Source organism: Eucalyptus grandis, chromosome 6 (genome assembly GCF_016545825.1).
Source record: "Eucalyptus grandis isolate ANBG69807.140 chromosome 6, ASM1654582v1, whole genome shotgun sequence".
NCBI classification, from domain to species: Eukaryota; Viridiplantae; Streptophyta; class Magnoliopsida; order Myrtales; family Myrtaceae; genus Eucalyptus; species Eucalyptus grandis.
The window spans coordinates 48528294-48544463 of record NC_052617.1 but is presented as its reverse complement, the minus strand read 5'-3'; the positions used below and the strand labels follow the sequence as shown (position 1 = coordinate 48544463).

At 43.0% G+C, this 16170-nt stretch overlaps 4 protein-coding genes across 7 annotated transcripts; 3 read left to right on the top strand and 1 right to left on the bottom strand.

Moving 5' to 3' along the window:
- The first annotated feature begins 241 nt into the window (after positions 1-241).
- On the top strand, positions 242-1248 carry LOC104450424. The gene has a single exon (XM_010064973.3). It carries the CDS (start codon positions 490-492, stop codon positions 820-822), a length of 333 nt encoding a protein of 110 aa, XP_010063275.1. The 5' UTR covers positions 242-489; the 3' UTR covers positions 823-1248.
- A 715-nt stretch (positions 1249-1963) lies between these two features.
- Positions 1964-4626, top strand: LOC104450423 (two-pore potassium channel 1). 4 transcript variants are annotated; one of them, XM_010064970.3, is made up of 3 exons: positions 1964-2232; positions 3014-3919; positions 4235-4610. In XM_010064970.3, the coding sequence occupies exons 1-3, from the start codon at positions 2213-2215 to the stop codon at positions 4383-4385; spliced, it is 1077 nt and encodes a 358-aa protein (XP_010063272.1). In that variant the 5' UTR covers positions 1964-2212; the 3' UTR covers positions 4386-4610. The 4 variants fall into 4 exon arrangements, with proteins under 4 accessions (XP_010063272.1, XP_010063274.1, XP_010063270.2 ...); XM_010064972.3 differs by having other exon boundaries at positions 1967-2427; XM_010064968.3 differs by having other exon boundaries at positions 1968-2232; positions 2997-3919.
- Positions 4627-4813: 187 nt separating this feature from the next.
- LOC108960623 (hypothetical protein) lies at positions 4814-6690 on the top strand. The gene has a single exon (XM_018876426.2). The coding sequence runs from the start codon at positions 5936-5938 to the stop codon at positions 6590-6592; it is 657 nt and encodes a 218-aa protein (XP_018731971.2). The 5' UTR covers positions 4814-5935; the 3' UTR covers positions 6593-6690.
- Positions 6691-7625: 935 nt separating this feature from the next.
- Positions 7626-12564, bottom strand: LOC104450422 (uncharacterized PE-PGRS family protein PE_PGRS54). The gene is given in 3 exon segments (XM_010064967.3): positions 7626-8151; positions 10166-12172; positions 12175-12564. Coding segments are annotated over 2 exon segments (2196 nt in total). The 5' UTR covers positions 12550-12564; the 3' UTR covers positions 7626-8151; positions 10166-10351.
- Positions 12565-16170: the final 3606 nt, after the last annotated feature.

The window sequence follows — 16170 nt, the reverse complement described above, 5'->3', positions numbered from 1 at the left end:
CGTGTAACTCTTTTGTTATTGGGCTGTCACGCTCGATGGTTGGAATACCGGCATTCCCGTATTAGTTCCCCTGCATTAAGACTAGAAGAACCGGCCTTGGGCTCCAAGATATTTTCTCTCATTTCTAGAGATTTCCTCCTTCCCTGAAGGTGACCGACCCTCCCTGGTAGCTGTGGGGTTTAAAGATGAAAAGCGACCATCAACTACCAAAGTTGCAAATTGGTCACGAGATCTAGATCCATCCTACACACGAATACAACCTTACGAAGATATTTTTTCATCACCTCATTTACTACCCAAAACAAATGAGAAGCTTAGCATGCTCGAGAAACTTGTGGCCATTTCTGATCCATGTGTAGGGCCACGAAGAAGTCTATATATATAAATATATATAGACACATATATATGCAGGCAAATCCCTCTCTTTGAAAATTGGGTGACACTTTCTTGCCTTCTTCTTGTTCCCTGGTGCGCAGGAACTGGAAAGCAATGGCCTTCAAGTGGTTGCTCAGTTCAGCATTCATCCAAGTTATGGGGACTGCGGAAGGAACTGGGAAGGAAAAAGAGAAGGGAAGACCGACCCGCGATCAAGCCCAACGGAGCGGGAAGGCCAGCGGCAAGGACAGAGAAGAAGAGCCAGCGACCGCAACGAGGTTCCAAGTGCCCCTTCACTACCCGAGGTACACAAGAGCTGAGTACGAGAAGATGGAGGAGTGGAGGCTGGACTTGCTCCTCCAGCAATACGGGATGAACTGCCGGGGCTCTCTCGACGAGAAGAGGGCGTTCGCCATCGGTGCTTTCCTGTGGCCCGATCAGCGTTGACTGCCCGACAGACGAAACTCTTGCTGGTGCGAGAAACTCTTAAGTGATGTAATTCGGGGAACTTGTTGAAGGATTTTGCAGTCATGTGGTTGGCGAAATGAAAAGTTGCCATGATCAAAGGGATGTGGATGGTTTGGATGATCAAACGTCTATTGCCCATGCTCCCAACGGAGAGTCAGTTTTGTAAAAATAGATAACTTCTTCTTTTTCCATGGATCTGCTATTAGGTTTTTAATATGGATATATTTGTGGAAGACGTAATATAATTTGGCTGTTAAGATGGAATGATCATTTCTATGATCCCCAGCGTCATTCCTTTTTCAAGCATAGACTATCATGCCGTAGGGGATATTTTGAAGTTGTCATTCAACACAGATTTAATTACTATTTACGTCGTTAATTATTAATATATGAGCTACCTTGCTATGTTGCCTTTTTTTTTTTTCCATTTATTAATGTTTTTGACTTAATAAGCACACAAAATATTCTGCCAAAATCGGTGTCCATACATACATCTTTTTAATTGCAAAAATCATCACCTATTGACACCTGGTGATGCATTCTCTTCGCATCATACACAGTTGTGCATCGAATCCTCAAAAAAAATTGTGCCTATTTTACTCTATGTGAACTTTCTGTAATGATGGGCATCCTTCAATAGTTAGATTCTCCTTAATTTTAAAGTACTAATATTGATATGCTAAAGTAAAATTGATTTGCTAGAGCACGACATAGGATGATTGAACACTATACGAATGACAATTGGAGGTTTTGTTAAAGTGAAAAATAGAATCGGTTGTTGCATAAACAACTTATAACAATGCATAGCAACTAGAGATTTATTTAAAAGCACGAGACAGAATTAAAAAAATATGATCCAAAGTTAGAAATTTACTCAAGCGACCATCAAAAGCAAGTAGTTAGATAAAACTTGTGCCGGAGCATGTCACGTACCTCGACCTCGCGGGTTTTAGAGCCTGCGTGTTCCTGCGTTACCTAGATCGATCTCGATGCGGAGATTCTTAACTTCATGTCGCCTGTTCATGCAAGTAGCCCGGAGTTAGAGAAGTAAAAACCTCGGGATATCAGTCCAGTGATCATGAATATGCTCGACACTCTGTCGTGTCGTGTCGTTCGATTACAGAGTTACCCCCACCATGATAGTTCCCTGTTTACCGACGTTGCGGATCTCGCTCCACAAATCTGCGGGAGTCAACGCTCGTTGGTGCATCCCAGCCAATCACCGACTGACGTCCCACAGTGACGAGACGACGCGTCGAAATCTCTACCATGTTCTGAAAGCGGCACCCACCTTCTCCACCTTGCTCCTTTCTCAGTTTTCTTTTTTTTTTTTTATTTTGCGTGAAGAAGCTGAAAGAGCCGGTCCTGAATGCTCCCCTGCTTTCTTCGGTAAGCGTTGGAAGCATCTGGGTTACTCCAAGATTCTTGCCTTTCTTTTATTATTGTTTTTTTCTTCTTGGGAGCTTCTTGGTGGGTTTGAGCGCGAGTGACGTTTGGATTGAGATCCTCTTGTTTCCTCTGGCGGAATTTGGTTACCTGCTGAAACAATTCTGATCTTGGGGTTCACGGGTTGGGCAAAGAAAGGTGATCTTTTTTTACCTCTGCTTTTGGTTTTTTAAAATCGGAGTGGATTGTGCAATTCTTGAAAACTATAATTAGGAACTGCGTGGTGAATTTGGTCTGACTAGTTCTGTGGATCGTTCATGTAAAGAAATGGGATTCTCTGGATCTGTTTGCTCCAAAAACTAGTAATTGCTCGGCGGGCTGGGAAGCCGAGGCCGAGTATTTTTCTGGAATGTGATGAAGGCAGATCCCAGGGCTTCAGATTTTCATTTTTTTTCACACTGTACACGGTGCAGTCCGTTTAGTAGCATTCTTATGCTATCTTGATACACTATCTTTATGAGTTGGCTGTGTTAGAAATCAAAAGGCTTTCCTCTTTATTCTAGGCAAGAAAAAATTCTGCTGTGGTCTGGTCTCTTTGAATTGTCCACAACATAAATATACTGGCCTCAAACGTGATTGTTGTTGAAGCTTGAATAGGGTTTTACTCGTCAGTGGTGCTATTTTACATCAAACCATTGATAGTGATCTCTCTTCACTTGGCTTTGATTGAGGTCTTTTAAGTTTAGGCATGTTTTGATATTCTCCAGGTGATCCTCTGTTGCAGAAGCCCCTCCATGGATGCTAATGGTGTGAAGCAGCCCCTGCTGTCTAAGCCGTTCAATTCACCTCGAACAGATAAAAAGGAACTCAAGAGAAATAGGCTTCGTCGCTGCAAAAGTGCTCCTCTTGCAGAAGCCGTTCTTCAAGAAGCGAATCTCAATGGCCCAATCCAGCCCTCGAATTCCATACTTAGGAACCTCCACCCCAGTTTCAAAAGAGTTGCAATAATCTTGGTATTCTACCTAGGAATTGGCACAATGTGTTTTTACCTCGTGAGGAACGAGATTGATGGAGAAAAGACAAACGACCTTTTTGATGCAGTTTATTTCTGTATCGTGACGATGACCACTGTTGGGTATGGAGACCTTGTGCCAGGCAGTGCTCTGACGAAACTACTTGCTTGTGCTTTTGTCTTCTCAGGGATGGCTATTGTAGGCCTCATTCTGAGCAGAGCGGCAGATTATCTTGTAGAGAAGCAGGAAATCCTGCTGGTCAAAGCGCTGCATTTGCGTAACAAAGTTGGCCCAACTGAAATGCTAAAAGAAATTGAAACCAACGGAGTAAGATATAAGTGTGTCACAGCCTTTATCCTTCTGCTGTTGCTCATAGTTGCTGGAACAACTTTTCTTGCTTTAATTGAGAACCTGGACATTGTCGACGCATTCTACTGTGTGTGTTCTACCATCACAACACTAGGATACGGAGATAAAAGTTTCTCGACAGAAGGAGGGCGTATTTTTGCTGTATTTTGGATACTAACAAGTACAATATGTCTGGCTCAGTTTTTCCTTTACATTGCTGAGCTAAACACGGAAAATAGACAGAGGGCATTGGTCAAATGGGTTCTCTCTAGGAGGATGACTAACGTCGATCTGGAGGCAGCTGATCTTGATAATGATGGGGTTGTTGGGTAAGTTGAATTTTGCTTTATTGACAGCCTATATGTGGCATCTTGATGACTTTTTCATCTATCAGCCACTAATTAGCACTGGAACTGTCACCTAAAGATTAGAAACTTACTCTGGCCCTTGGGTTGGCAATAATCTAGGATCACTGATGTTTGAAAAAAGAGAATTATTTCTTTTGGAAAAATACCACTTCCACTTTTCCATGAGCTGAATCTTTGAAAATGCCCCAGTATGCTGTTTCTATTGCTACTTGCTTGTTGATCGCATATATTTGTCTTTTATCTGCACTTATCATTAATGTGATTCTTGCTTTTCAGGGCTGCTGAGTTCATTATATATAAGCTCAAGGAAATGGGGAAGATTAGTCAAGAAGATATCTCACTAATTTTAGAGGAGTTTGATGATCTTGATGTCGATCAATCAGGAACTTTGTCTGGTTCTGATATAACACTAGCCCAATCATCCTAAGCAGAGACGTGATTGCACCATACTTGAGTGATTAATGACTTGTGCAGCTGTGTATATCATCTCGGATTATTGATGTTATGTGTATATATGTAAGGTCCTGTGATTAGAGGAGTTCTTTCATGGTTTAGAAGAATCCCACAATACTAGTTGCATTAGGAAAATGAAAGATTTGGTTCGGGAGCTCTTCAATTTCCATTTCTAATGCAGGAGTAGCATTGGCAGTTGCGTATTGTTCTCTTAATGAAAGTCCATTCTACTAACAATGGGGTAAACTGGGTGCCGTAGTCCCCTTGTCATGATACATACTGTTCAGTTAGCGCAGCACATGTGCCAATCTCGCCCTGTTTTGACTTGCACTTCACTCACGTGTTTTCATGTCTGTCTTCTCATGTGTGATCTTTAGTTGCGTCCGTGGAACATTTTGTCTGTTTAAACTTTTCAATCCCTTCCCGCCTATCCCTTATTCGTAAGTCACTATGAATCTTTTTGTGCTTACGACAGGTTATCCTTCAGATTTCTTTTACCGTTGACGTTTTGGATGCCATAGATCAAGTAACCAATTCAGTACAGCTGATGTGCTTCTTGTTTACACCAGAAAACCATTTGTCCTCTGATGCAAATTGAGTCATTAATTACACCAGCACGTTGATGCAAATTACGTTTTCTTGATCACTGGGCATCTTGTATGCATGTGCTTGACTCTCGAGTTCATGATGGTTCGACAGTCGAATTATAAAATAACCACTAAGTGGACTTTGGACATAAACAATCAGGTCTTCTCAAGGTCATGCAATATTATCTGTAAGACATGGGTAAGGCCATGCCAAGATCACCTAGCCCGAATGCATCCACTGTAGATGATTACTCGAACAGACCCCTATTTTCAATTAACTACACTTCAAACTAATGCATGACAAAGCTTTGACTGTCCAGTCCAACCGAATTAAGATATCATCGAGATCGCCAGACTTGTGGTCCATCTTAACTCGTGCTTGTGACTATGATTGCAGGTAAAGCACGGGAGGGTGATTAGGGGAGCAGGGAAAGTCTTTAAAGCAAATCCAGACACCATGATTCTCCATCCTTAATGGAAACACCATGATTGCTTCGTTAGTCAAAAGCCCTTTTGGCACGTGTTTAAGAGCATTCCCAGTTTCTGAATTGATTATATCCGGTGAAATCTGAATGAAGAGGACGAAGATTGTAGCTCACCTCTCTCAGAACTCAGAAGCTCTGCTTCTGGCCTTTGCAAGTTTCTTCCTTCTGAGGAGAAAGTTTCTCTGTCTCTGTTCCAGGACCATCTTCTTCTTCTTCTTCTTCTTTTCATTCGTTTCCTGGGAAGGAAGATCTCAACCGGTAGCCAAAGTTTGGAGACAATTTTGGCAGATAATTATCATTTCAGACTCTCTGCCCATCTGCATAACCGATCTGTTCCTTTCAGCCTGAAGCATGTAGAAATTACGTTATTTTTGCTGCTTTCTTTTTGTAGATGCCAGTATAGTCCCCACATTATTATCCATCGTTGCTTCCTTTTTTCCTTCTCTTCCAGGATGAGAAAACTTGCAGAGAAGCAAATTTGTGCCCTCCTTCCCGTCAAAACATCAAAATTCAACATTAGAGTGATGGTTGCTTCTTTAGTTTTTGCCGGTTTTACGAGTTCTGGTTTCCTTCCTCTTCCAGTCAAGATTCCACTCCTGGCACTCTCAGCCGTTTTCTTTGTCGCGTCTTTCCTGAAGAAGAAGAAAGCTGTGGACCAAAGTGCTGCCCGACATGAAAATCTGGCGCTTCACCACATAGGTATGGTTGACAGGCACTTCCAACAACAAACCCAACAGGTAGCAGAATCGGATGGAGAAGGAAGTGCTTCCCAGATGGTTAAATTAAGGGAAGAATCGCTTAATTTTCCAGCAGGCGGTGAAAGTAGTGATGAATTGATAGAAAGTGGAACTTTCGAGCCAAATTTCATCAGTTCTAATAACAGAAGTTGCGGCCCACTGGTCTGTTCAAGCGAGGACGATGATGATGATGACGGCAGCCTCATTGAGATCTCTCTACCAGGTAACGTTTGCTCGGATGATATCTCAACAAGGTTCGTTGTGGAGAAGCAGGAAGCGACAGAGATTTTGACAGATGATGAAATCAATGAGGAAGACAGCTTATTAGAACTAGACATATCCATGGGATCCATCAGATGCTCGAAGTTTTGAGATTTGAGGCATAGTCCATGCAAATATGATCAAATATGTAATCTCCCGACCAATCCTCCATTTCTCGAAATAACAGTACAAATATGCTCGATTTTACACGGCACTGATCGTCAAAATTCTATCTCGGCCAGTTGTCCAGATACAGCAGGATATTTTTGCCATGGCATGGGACCGTAATTGCATGTTTTAGTTAACATTTATGTCCATTTGTTTTATGCAGTGTTTTGTTGGGAGGGTTCCGCTCCATCGGGAAAGAATGACTTCTAGCCACGCGACTATAAATGGGTTAAAGTTGCTCGAAGGGCGCCTACTTTATCAAGAATTTGGAGACCCATTGCCGGCGAGCGGGTTTCACATCAATGCATGCGGATGGACTGATCTAGTAATGGTAAGGGGGGATAACAAAGAGTAATAGATGCAAAGCTGAACCAAGCGCCTATTTGCAATCGGTAATTAGGAAAAGAAGTGGCCATTCTAAGGGACTGTGCGGAACAAGCATGATATCTGATGAAAAAAATGAAAAGGATGTAGCCTGACAAGGCGGTGGAAACGGTTAAATGAACATCTTGAATGCAACGTATGAATGTGTAGCGAAATCACAAGCTAGAAGAGTGATATTCTAACTTCTTGGCATCAGTTTTGCAAAATTCGAGCATCTCAGACATGCTCATGCCTCTTGGGCATTTTGAAACAAGAAACCGAACTCTATTTGTCAAACTTAACATCAACATGCAACTCAAGAGGAGAAGGAAGAAAACCATCCAGTTGGCCTGATTACAGTACAACATGTGCTAGGGCCTTCCAGTTTCCAGCCACAAAAGATCAAACAGTGCAACTCCCAATTTGGCAATTCACTAGCCAAAATCGGAGCGGAAGACAAATCAACAACGCAAAAGCTACCAGTAACATTGGTTTACAGGCTAAAATACGCCATGCAGAATTTCACAGAAAACTCATAATTTTGGGTAAAATCTACAATCCAAATGTAATTAAGCAGATAGGTAGGAAAAGGGGATACAGATAAGAGCAAAAGTGTTGCAAAAGATGAGATATGGGATTGACTAGAAATAGATATTTACAAGGTTATAAGACATGTACAATTCACATGGGCCAATCAACTACCGTATAGTTAGGTTTTCTACATTCTACAAAAAACACATCGTGTGGTCAACAATGGTGATACAGTCGGGGAAAAAGAGGCTGTAAAAAATGATACAGAAGAATAGCCAATCAAGGACGGAACATGAGCGAAACATCCTCAACTAAATCCTATTACATCACGATTCAAATGATAGTTCTACGATAATCTACAACATCTATGACTTAAGCAATGTCAAGCCATAATATTATCCACAAAGTTGGTTGCTCAAGCTAATCAAGTCAAAAACATAAATTCAAAGGTCTTTCAAACTTAAAATGGAAGTTCCACTCCTAACATCCATGGGAAAACGCCATGCATTATCCCTCTCATATACGATAGTCATAAAGGTCTTCACCATCTCCAAGTAGTCCATAGTACTGCCGCAGAGCTTCAAGTCTTGGTATTGACCCTTCTTTAGCTATGGAAAAAAAAGAATGAGCCAAAGCACCATTTGCATAAGAAATAATTACTTCGTGAGAGAAACAGATATCCAAACAAGTACAGAAGAAAGCAAATTGATTAGAAAAAGTTAGCGATGCAGTCCAATGCTGATGTTTCCATCAAAGTTACAGTCAGTTTCATGACTTTCTGTCCATGCCACATGCCCCATGCAATGGAGACAAAAGAATGAATATAAAGTGCCTATCTGGAATGTTCATGAAAACCTGTTCAATAATCTCTGTAATCAAGCATGGCAGTTTTCAGTTATTTACATGCAAAGGTAAATTTTGGACATTCTAACAGAATGATAATTTTTAGTTTCTCATCGAAAGCAAAATAACTTGAAAGATCATTTACTCTTTCAGGTGCCTTTTCTTCCAACAACATTTAAAAACCACGAACGACTAAAAAAAACATCTTGACATGCAAGTCCCACTGTTCAGTGTTCTCTATCATTAGAAATAGAAAGTAGCTTCTATAACATCCTTAACAAAAAACCAAAGCTTCAAAATTCATTCACCCCAGAAATGAGGACTTGATTGGATCTTGGCTGTGCTAAATATTTTCACAGGCCAAGAAACCGTCGATATCTTCCGTTGTAGAATTAAACAAAAAGTTCCAAGATGATCAAAACACTTAAAAAGGTCTGATTTCATATGACAGCAAGAAAAATCAAGTTTATAGTGATGAATAAGCTAAAGGTCCCTGAGTGAAGGTATGAGAATGTAGACATGATGCAACCTCAACTATGTGTTCCAAAAACCACAACAAAACTAGCAGTAAATAAAGAGTTTCAAGAAGAAAAATGTTGCTCGTCATGTTCCCATCTACATATTAAGAATTTCAACAGACAAACACTCCTCACAAACAGAATGCTTAGAGAACCACATGGTTTCACTAGTATAAGTAGCTAAGCTATAAGAACTGAGATTGTTTCTCACTAATCCAAGATTTATTCTCCTAGGCATACCAGCACCGAATAACTTTACACCATCAACTATCCACTTCAATATTAAAGAACAATATCTGCAAGAATCTATATTTCTTTAAAAGATGGCATAACTACAAAGTTAATATTACAAGCTGCCCCAAGGTTCAATCTTCAATACAAAAGAAATATCAGGCATACACAATGAAAAGAGATGATGGCATGATACCCCAAAAAGCAAACTAATTCTAATTTTGTCGTCAGAATTAAGAGCTTTCAGTATACACCATGTCTAAAATATTGTTGCCAACACACATGCAAGCACGCAAGTGACATGTTTAATAGAGGATCAAACAAGTCTAATGGTCAGAAAATCCAGAAAACGATATATAATCATGAGATGGAATACAAGTAGTCAGAGGACGATGCAGCAAGAATATAAATAGTTAAAAATCGCATGGAAAAATGCAGAATAAAACACATAATTCTCATCCAAGGGCTTAAATCTTAAAAATGATTCGGATGCAGGAACCAAGCAGTTATATCAGTCAAAGGTACACAAGGTTACAAGCAGAGTAGATGCACTGTGAGATTACGTGAGTAACAAACAAAAGCTCTACACGAATTCTCTACAGCCACTGGCAGGCACTTAATAGATTACTAATATGAAAATAAGTCAGAAGAACAAATAATACTACTGAATACCGTAAGAAGCATGCTGACAATGATTAAATGACTAGAGCAACAGAGGGAATACTTCAATAGCCTCTTGACGGTATGAAGAGTGTCATAGCAAATGAACAAATAGAAAACTGCTTTCAGTATATTGGAACTTTAACATGCTATTAAGTCACTCAACTTCCAGAAATAATACTATTCCCAACAAAAGAGGTATCATCTCACTTAAATGCAAAAGTCACGTGATTAGACTATCTGTAAGAATCTTTAAGCACAAATTAAAAATATCACAAGCAATGAACTGCAAGCAATGCACACACAAACACTGAAGAACTTACAAATAAACAGGATATCCGAAACTAGGAGAGTCTGTTTGGATACTTACTTTGTTTAAGGCCGGAAAAAACCATGCCCCACACAAGAAGAGGCCATCAAGATCTTTAATGCCCCATTTACAAGACCACTGTCCAATAGATGAAGAACCCACAAAAGCTTCAGAAGACGAACTGGATAGGCATGCATCTCTCTGTTTTGTTTCTTCCCATTCTCAATGGGAACAAGATCAAAGAAATTATTCAGAGGTAAGGCGACGCCTCTTTCCATAATCAGCATCCCTTGATTTTGAGCGATGGTCCTCCTCTTGCAATACTCTTGACTTGCTATGAGTTCTTGAGGACCGTCCTCTTTCATACTCGTCATCATGCTCTGCCTCGCGGTCCCTGTACCTATGATGATCTGCGTATCTGTCTCTGTCCTCCCTGTATCGATCCCGTTCTCGGTCCCTGTCCCTTTCCCGGTCCCTTTCCCTATCTCTTTCACGTTCACGGGACCGTTCCCTGTCCCTATCACGTTCTCTGTCGCGTTCCCTACTTATATCTCTATCCTCCCGGTGCCTCCTCTCTGACCACTCGTGATCATGACCCCCATCCTTCTCTCTAGGCATTTCTCTGTCATAGCCCGGTTCTCTATCATCACGGTACCTTCTGTCAGAAGAACCTGACCAGTCCCTCTCGAAACTCCTATCCTTTTCCTTGTTGGGTGGCCAACCCCCTCTCTCATGAGTCACCTCACCATACTGATGATCAGAAGCAGCTTCTTCCCCATAACTGGACTCAGCTGCTCGACCCCCACCATGATCCTCACCGCCCCATCCACCCATATTAGGATCAGACCACATGCCCATGTTGGGTCCCTCAACACCAGATGTGGGCATCATCCCCATTGCATTCATCGGCATCCCTCTCCCAAAGAATGCAGGATTCACATGAGGAGCTACACCAGGTAAGCCAACACCTCCCATAGGTCCACCAGGGAACGAAGGCATTATACCAGAAAATGGAGGAGTAGGAGCACCAGGGAAGCCACCATAGCTCCCCATCCTACCCATCGGTCCACCGAAAGCTGGATCAAAACCCTGACCCATCATCGACTGAGGGTGTAATAATGGCGGGGTACCGCCAATACCCTGGCCAAAACCATTGCCCCCATTACCCATGATGCCTCTCCCACCGACTCCAGCACCCCTGTTTCTCATTGGACCAACAGGACCCCTATTTCCCATACCTGAATTGCCCCTGCCCCAGTTTCCTCTCCCAAACCCTCTGTTATTATCACCACCTTGGTAGTTGCCACCAGTGGTAATATTATTTCCTCCAGTCTTCGCTGTAGGTTCATTAGGCCCTCGTCTGGTCTGAGAAAGTGAAGCCTGAGCCATTTGTTGATTCCTATTCACTTGAGCTTCTCCCATTCTCTTAACACTATAAGGCGATGCAAAAGCAACTACACATGGTCTACCATTGAAAATATGTCCATTCATCCCTTCCTTACAGGCTGTCGCAGCAGTTGGGTCATAAAACTCAACCTGGCAATACCCTTTGGACTTTCCACTTGCTTTCTCGTCGAAAAATTTGACCTCCTTCACCGGCCCATATTTGCACAGCTCTCCCTCCAGCTCAGCATCTGTCGTCCACCAATGCAAATCCCCCACAAACAGTATTGTTCCTCCACCTCCTCCTCCTGCACCTCCACCCGAATTAGTCACAACACTAGCACTAGCACCAGCAACAGCACCAGCACCAGCGACGGCACCAGCAGATACGTTATTGACACCCGGATTCACCATCCCATTTCCACCAACGCCTTTCACAGCTGCTCCCGCACTTTGCCTAGCTAAAACCTCATTTCCGATACTAGGAATGCTACCAACGTTTGCAACATTACCTAGACCACCAGCATGCGCCTGCTGTCCAATCCCTTGAGGCCCTACGTCACTTCTACTCCCACTCTGTACCTCCATTTCGTTAACCTTACTAGACCCCGGCCCTAATTCAACACGAAGCCCTCCGCTCCGCTGTTGTGCCACCACCAGCCCCGATCCACTCGGTCCCTTCATTTCATTCCCTCTAAAACCCTGGTTCTGATACCCCGAAACCCTAGAATCCCTCCCCCATCGACGACGCCACCAACGCCCCCACTCTCACCACCCCCGACACCAGGTATCGAAACGGCCTGAACAGGCTCGGGCGCGACCATCGGAGGCTCGACCTTCTTCTTCTCCTCCACGACGTCGTTTCTAAACCCTAAATCCTCGTTCTTCCGCATGGTCTGGAGGAAATTCTCCCCGACATTCACATCGTTGTACAGGTCCTCGTAATCGTCGTCCTCCTCGACCAAGAACCCCTCATCGGCGACCGCAGAGATCGCCTCGTTGCGGTGGAACTGATCCAGCTGATCCCCGCCCTCCCCGTACCCTCCCTCCCCTTCGTCCATCCCCCTTTTTTTCTCTCTCTCTCCTAGGGTTTACCAGTCAGGCAAGCAAGAGAGAAAAAAAAAAAAAAGCGATCCCCCGCTCCCACCCGAAGGGATTCTCAACGCACGGCCGGCGACATGCGCGATCGGACAAAGCGGCGCACGCGGAATCGACGAGGGGTTTCGCGATCTTACCAGAAGTGAGAAAAAGTGCAGCTGTGCCCTTGGGTCTGTGGCAGAGTGGAGAGAGAAGAAGAAGAGAGAGAGAGCGACGGAAACCCTAATCCGGAAGCTCGGGTCTCTGAGAGAGAGAGAGAGATAGGTGGTAGGCCAGGAGCTGAGAAATTTCTGGTCTTTTTTTAAGTGCGGGGAATGCTAACGTGAGCCTTGTGCGTGCCAGTGCTCCGCATCTATCCACTGGCGGCACCCATTTTGCGTGCTCCTGATGAGTTGACCCAAACGTACCGCTTTGGAATTACAATTTTCAAATTTCTTGCTTTTCTTCTACTCTTTATGAATGTCATCTTTTGCCCAAAAAAACCGCGATGTTGATTAAAATCATGGATAAATAGGTTCTGTTTCCGTGCGGATTCCACGAAACCTATCCATTTAAACAAGTTCCTCATTTTTTTAATTTATAATTTATCTTGCATATCCTCGAACCTGAAACCTAACCCATTACGAACTACATAGTTGATTTCGGAGTTTATTCAAATTTCACGTATATTTTTAATTAAACGATTATAGTAAATTAAAACTTTGATGACCATTACTTGTTACTACAATTCATAAACTGCGAAGACACACCGAAAATATAAACATTCATAAAATAAAAGTCTCGATCTTAAAATATAAGCTTAAATTAATACTTCCGCTTGTACACTCATCATCGAACAATATATGATATCGCAATATCATACGAAAGAATAAACCAAGAAAAATATTAAAATGTGTAAATTTGAGATTACGAGTTTTATGTTTAAGGTTCCAATTTAAATTTCAGATTCCTCTAACTAAGAACGTATAACTTATTAGTCGAAATAGATTTCTCATTTTTTTGAACGTGAAACTTACTCTTTATATCTTAGGGCCTGTTTGGTTCGGCTTTTGGGAATGCATTTGCCAAAATGCAAATACCTTTGGGTGAATGAGGTTTTAGAAATGCAAATATCGTTTGGTAAAATTTGTATTGAAATACAATTTTGGCCAAAATACCGTTTGGTAAAATTTGCATTTGTAAATTACTTTTATTAAATTAAAAAAACAAAAAAAAATTGTATTTTTCTTTTTTGAAATCCGGCCACCGGACCACCGGATTCGGCGGCCGGATGGCCGGATCTGACCGCCTGGGGTCGCGCGACCCAGGCGACTAGGCAACAGCCGCGCGCGACCCGGCGACCCGGCGACCCAAGCAACCATCACTTGGGTCGCGCGACCTCGACGCGCGGCCGTCACCTAGGGTGGCCCGACCCCGGCGACCATCACTGGGGTCGCGCAACCTCAAGCGGTTGCCTGGGTCGCGAGATCTAGGCGTCGCCTGAGGTTCGGCGACCCCAGGCGACATCGCCGAGGTCGGGCGACCCTCAAGCGGCGGTCGCCGGCGCATGCCATCCCTTCACCGGTGGTTGTCGGCCTCCGATCGCAGCTTGGAGAGGTTGGAGAAGATGAACGAACCAAGTTACTTGCATTCGTGAGGATGCAACTTGCCAATGCACCTCAAGAGCTCCATTCCACGCTAAAAGGCCTTTGACTCTTTTGGAGATGCATCGTGCATCTTTCGCCAAAGTCGCGCAAAAATACGAATCAAACGCGTTTGCATTTGGCTAAAGGACTTTAAAGTCCAAATGAGCATTTGCAATGCTAAACCAAACAGACCCTTAGAATCTAAAACCTAAAGGTTTTTATCGATCCGGTTCTCGAATTTCAGTTTTTACCCCAAAATTACGTTTGCTCCGAATTAAAACAGTGAATTGGATAGCATTATTAGGAGATTCATTTATAAAAACTCTTGAATTTGATTGAAAATAGGCTGATTGGACTTACTCGGTCTTAGGTATTAGGAGCAAAAGCTTTGTCCCCCCCTTTCTCCCTCTCCCTCTCCGCTTCCTTCCGTCCTACCTTACGATCTTGCCATGTATCTCGTCTGTCCAAATTCAGTATATCGACTACATCCATACCGTTTACAGTGGTTTTGTTATGATTTTGTGCCAAGCGTGCGAGTTCGAGTGGAAGCCAAATATGACTAGGTTGTCGAATGATGAGATAATTGGGAGCATTAACCTTTCATCTCTATTTTAGTTATTAAGATGAGATGTTATTTCATTGATAATTTCCTGCATTCATCAAATGAAGCTCTTTGCAAGACGTGGAGATATTGCATAAGGTCGATGTGCACGTGAGTTCATAAGTTAAAGAGCTGCCAAACAAAATTCGCATAATTGAAGGAAGAAAAGACCAATCGCCTCAATTGCTTACACTTTTCAATAGCTTCTTAAACTTAATGTCAATGCTTTAGTTGTGATTTTGACGTAGTTGCAATGTACCGTAAAATATATTTAATTTACAAAAAAAAAGAAGACTAGTTTGAGGTTGGAACCGATTCGATTCTCAATTATAAAAATGGATAATCAACTTTGACATCATAAATTTTAAGTTATTAATCCTTACTCCTTAGAACGGATCACCCATTTCAAGCAGGGCGACGACTTTGAAAGGCACGTGATTGGTTGGCTTAGTACACGGCTTGTATTCGTGATGTGGTGAAAGATTTGGCCGAGCACGAAAAGCCAACGTGAGCAAAACCGATCCTTCGCCTAAGATCCATTAACCTTTCTAAGATTCGCCAAGTAGAGCAGGCAATATCGCCGGTCAAACCTTGGGGATCTCAACCTCAACGGTCCAGTCCAACACCAAAAGGCCCTAGGCCCAGACCAGTCGGGCCTTATCCTGGCCAGTGGCATCTGGGCGCGTGGAGATAATCCAAATCTCAAGCCCCATAACAACTGGAGCCCAAGAGCAAGAAATTTCCCCGCAGCGTGCGTGCCAGATGAATCTAACCACCGTCTCAACCCGGTCCCACGTGAGCTTTCCGACAATTGACTAAACCAGCTCAATGTCTCCCACGAGCGCGTGGTACCACCCTTGTCCTTTCGTCTTCTCCCTACTATTTTTTATGGCCACAGAATCGAGCTCATCGCCGCCGTAGCGGCACCGCGGATCATCTCTCCATAAACCTATTCATATGGGGTAATAATTTTCGATACTACAGACTCGCGTTTGTGATAATGATGGAGGCACGGACACAAGGCAAGGCAATCACTTGAGTGTCGTAGCAAAAATGACTTTGATCGGAACGTAAAGAGGACCACGTCGCACTAATCACGAGAGTCGACACTGGTCCTAAGAATTAAGGTTACTTTAATCATGCCCCTAGATTGACCCTCCCGTGATCAAACAAAACGACATGCGTCCATGCCCGTCCTTCAACCGGTCCGTTCTTTAATCCTCCCCCGACTAAATTAATTAATTTCCAGCCGATCCGCGCCCTAAAACGCCAAATCAATTACCGCCTTTAATCCGCCCGTTCGCACCGACCGAGACGCTTTTTTGCTTTACCGTGAGCGCCACAGCAGGGGAGTAGTG

Bases quoted from the DNA above. Each gene is read 5' to 3' on its own strand.
- LOC108960623 (XM_018876426.2), top strand. From the start codon at position 5,936: ATGAGAAAACTTGCAGAGAAGCAAATTTGTGCCCTCCTTCCCGTCAAA.
- LOC104450423 (XM_010064970.3), top strand. From the start codon at position 2,213: ATGCTCCCCTGCTTTCTTCG. The intron at 2,233-3,013 runs GTAAGCGTTGGA...CCTCTGTTGCAG, and splicing joins ATGCTCCCCTGCTTTCTTCG to AAGCCCCTCCATGGATGCTA. The intron at 3,920-4,234 runs GTAAGTTGAATT...CTTGCTTTTCAG, and splicing joins GATAATGATGGGGTTGTTGG to GGCTGCTGAGTTCATTATAT.
- LOC104450424 (XM_010064973.3), top strand. From the start codon at position 490: ATGGCCTTCAAGTGGTTGCTCAGTTCAGCATTCATCCAAGTTATGGGG.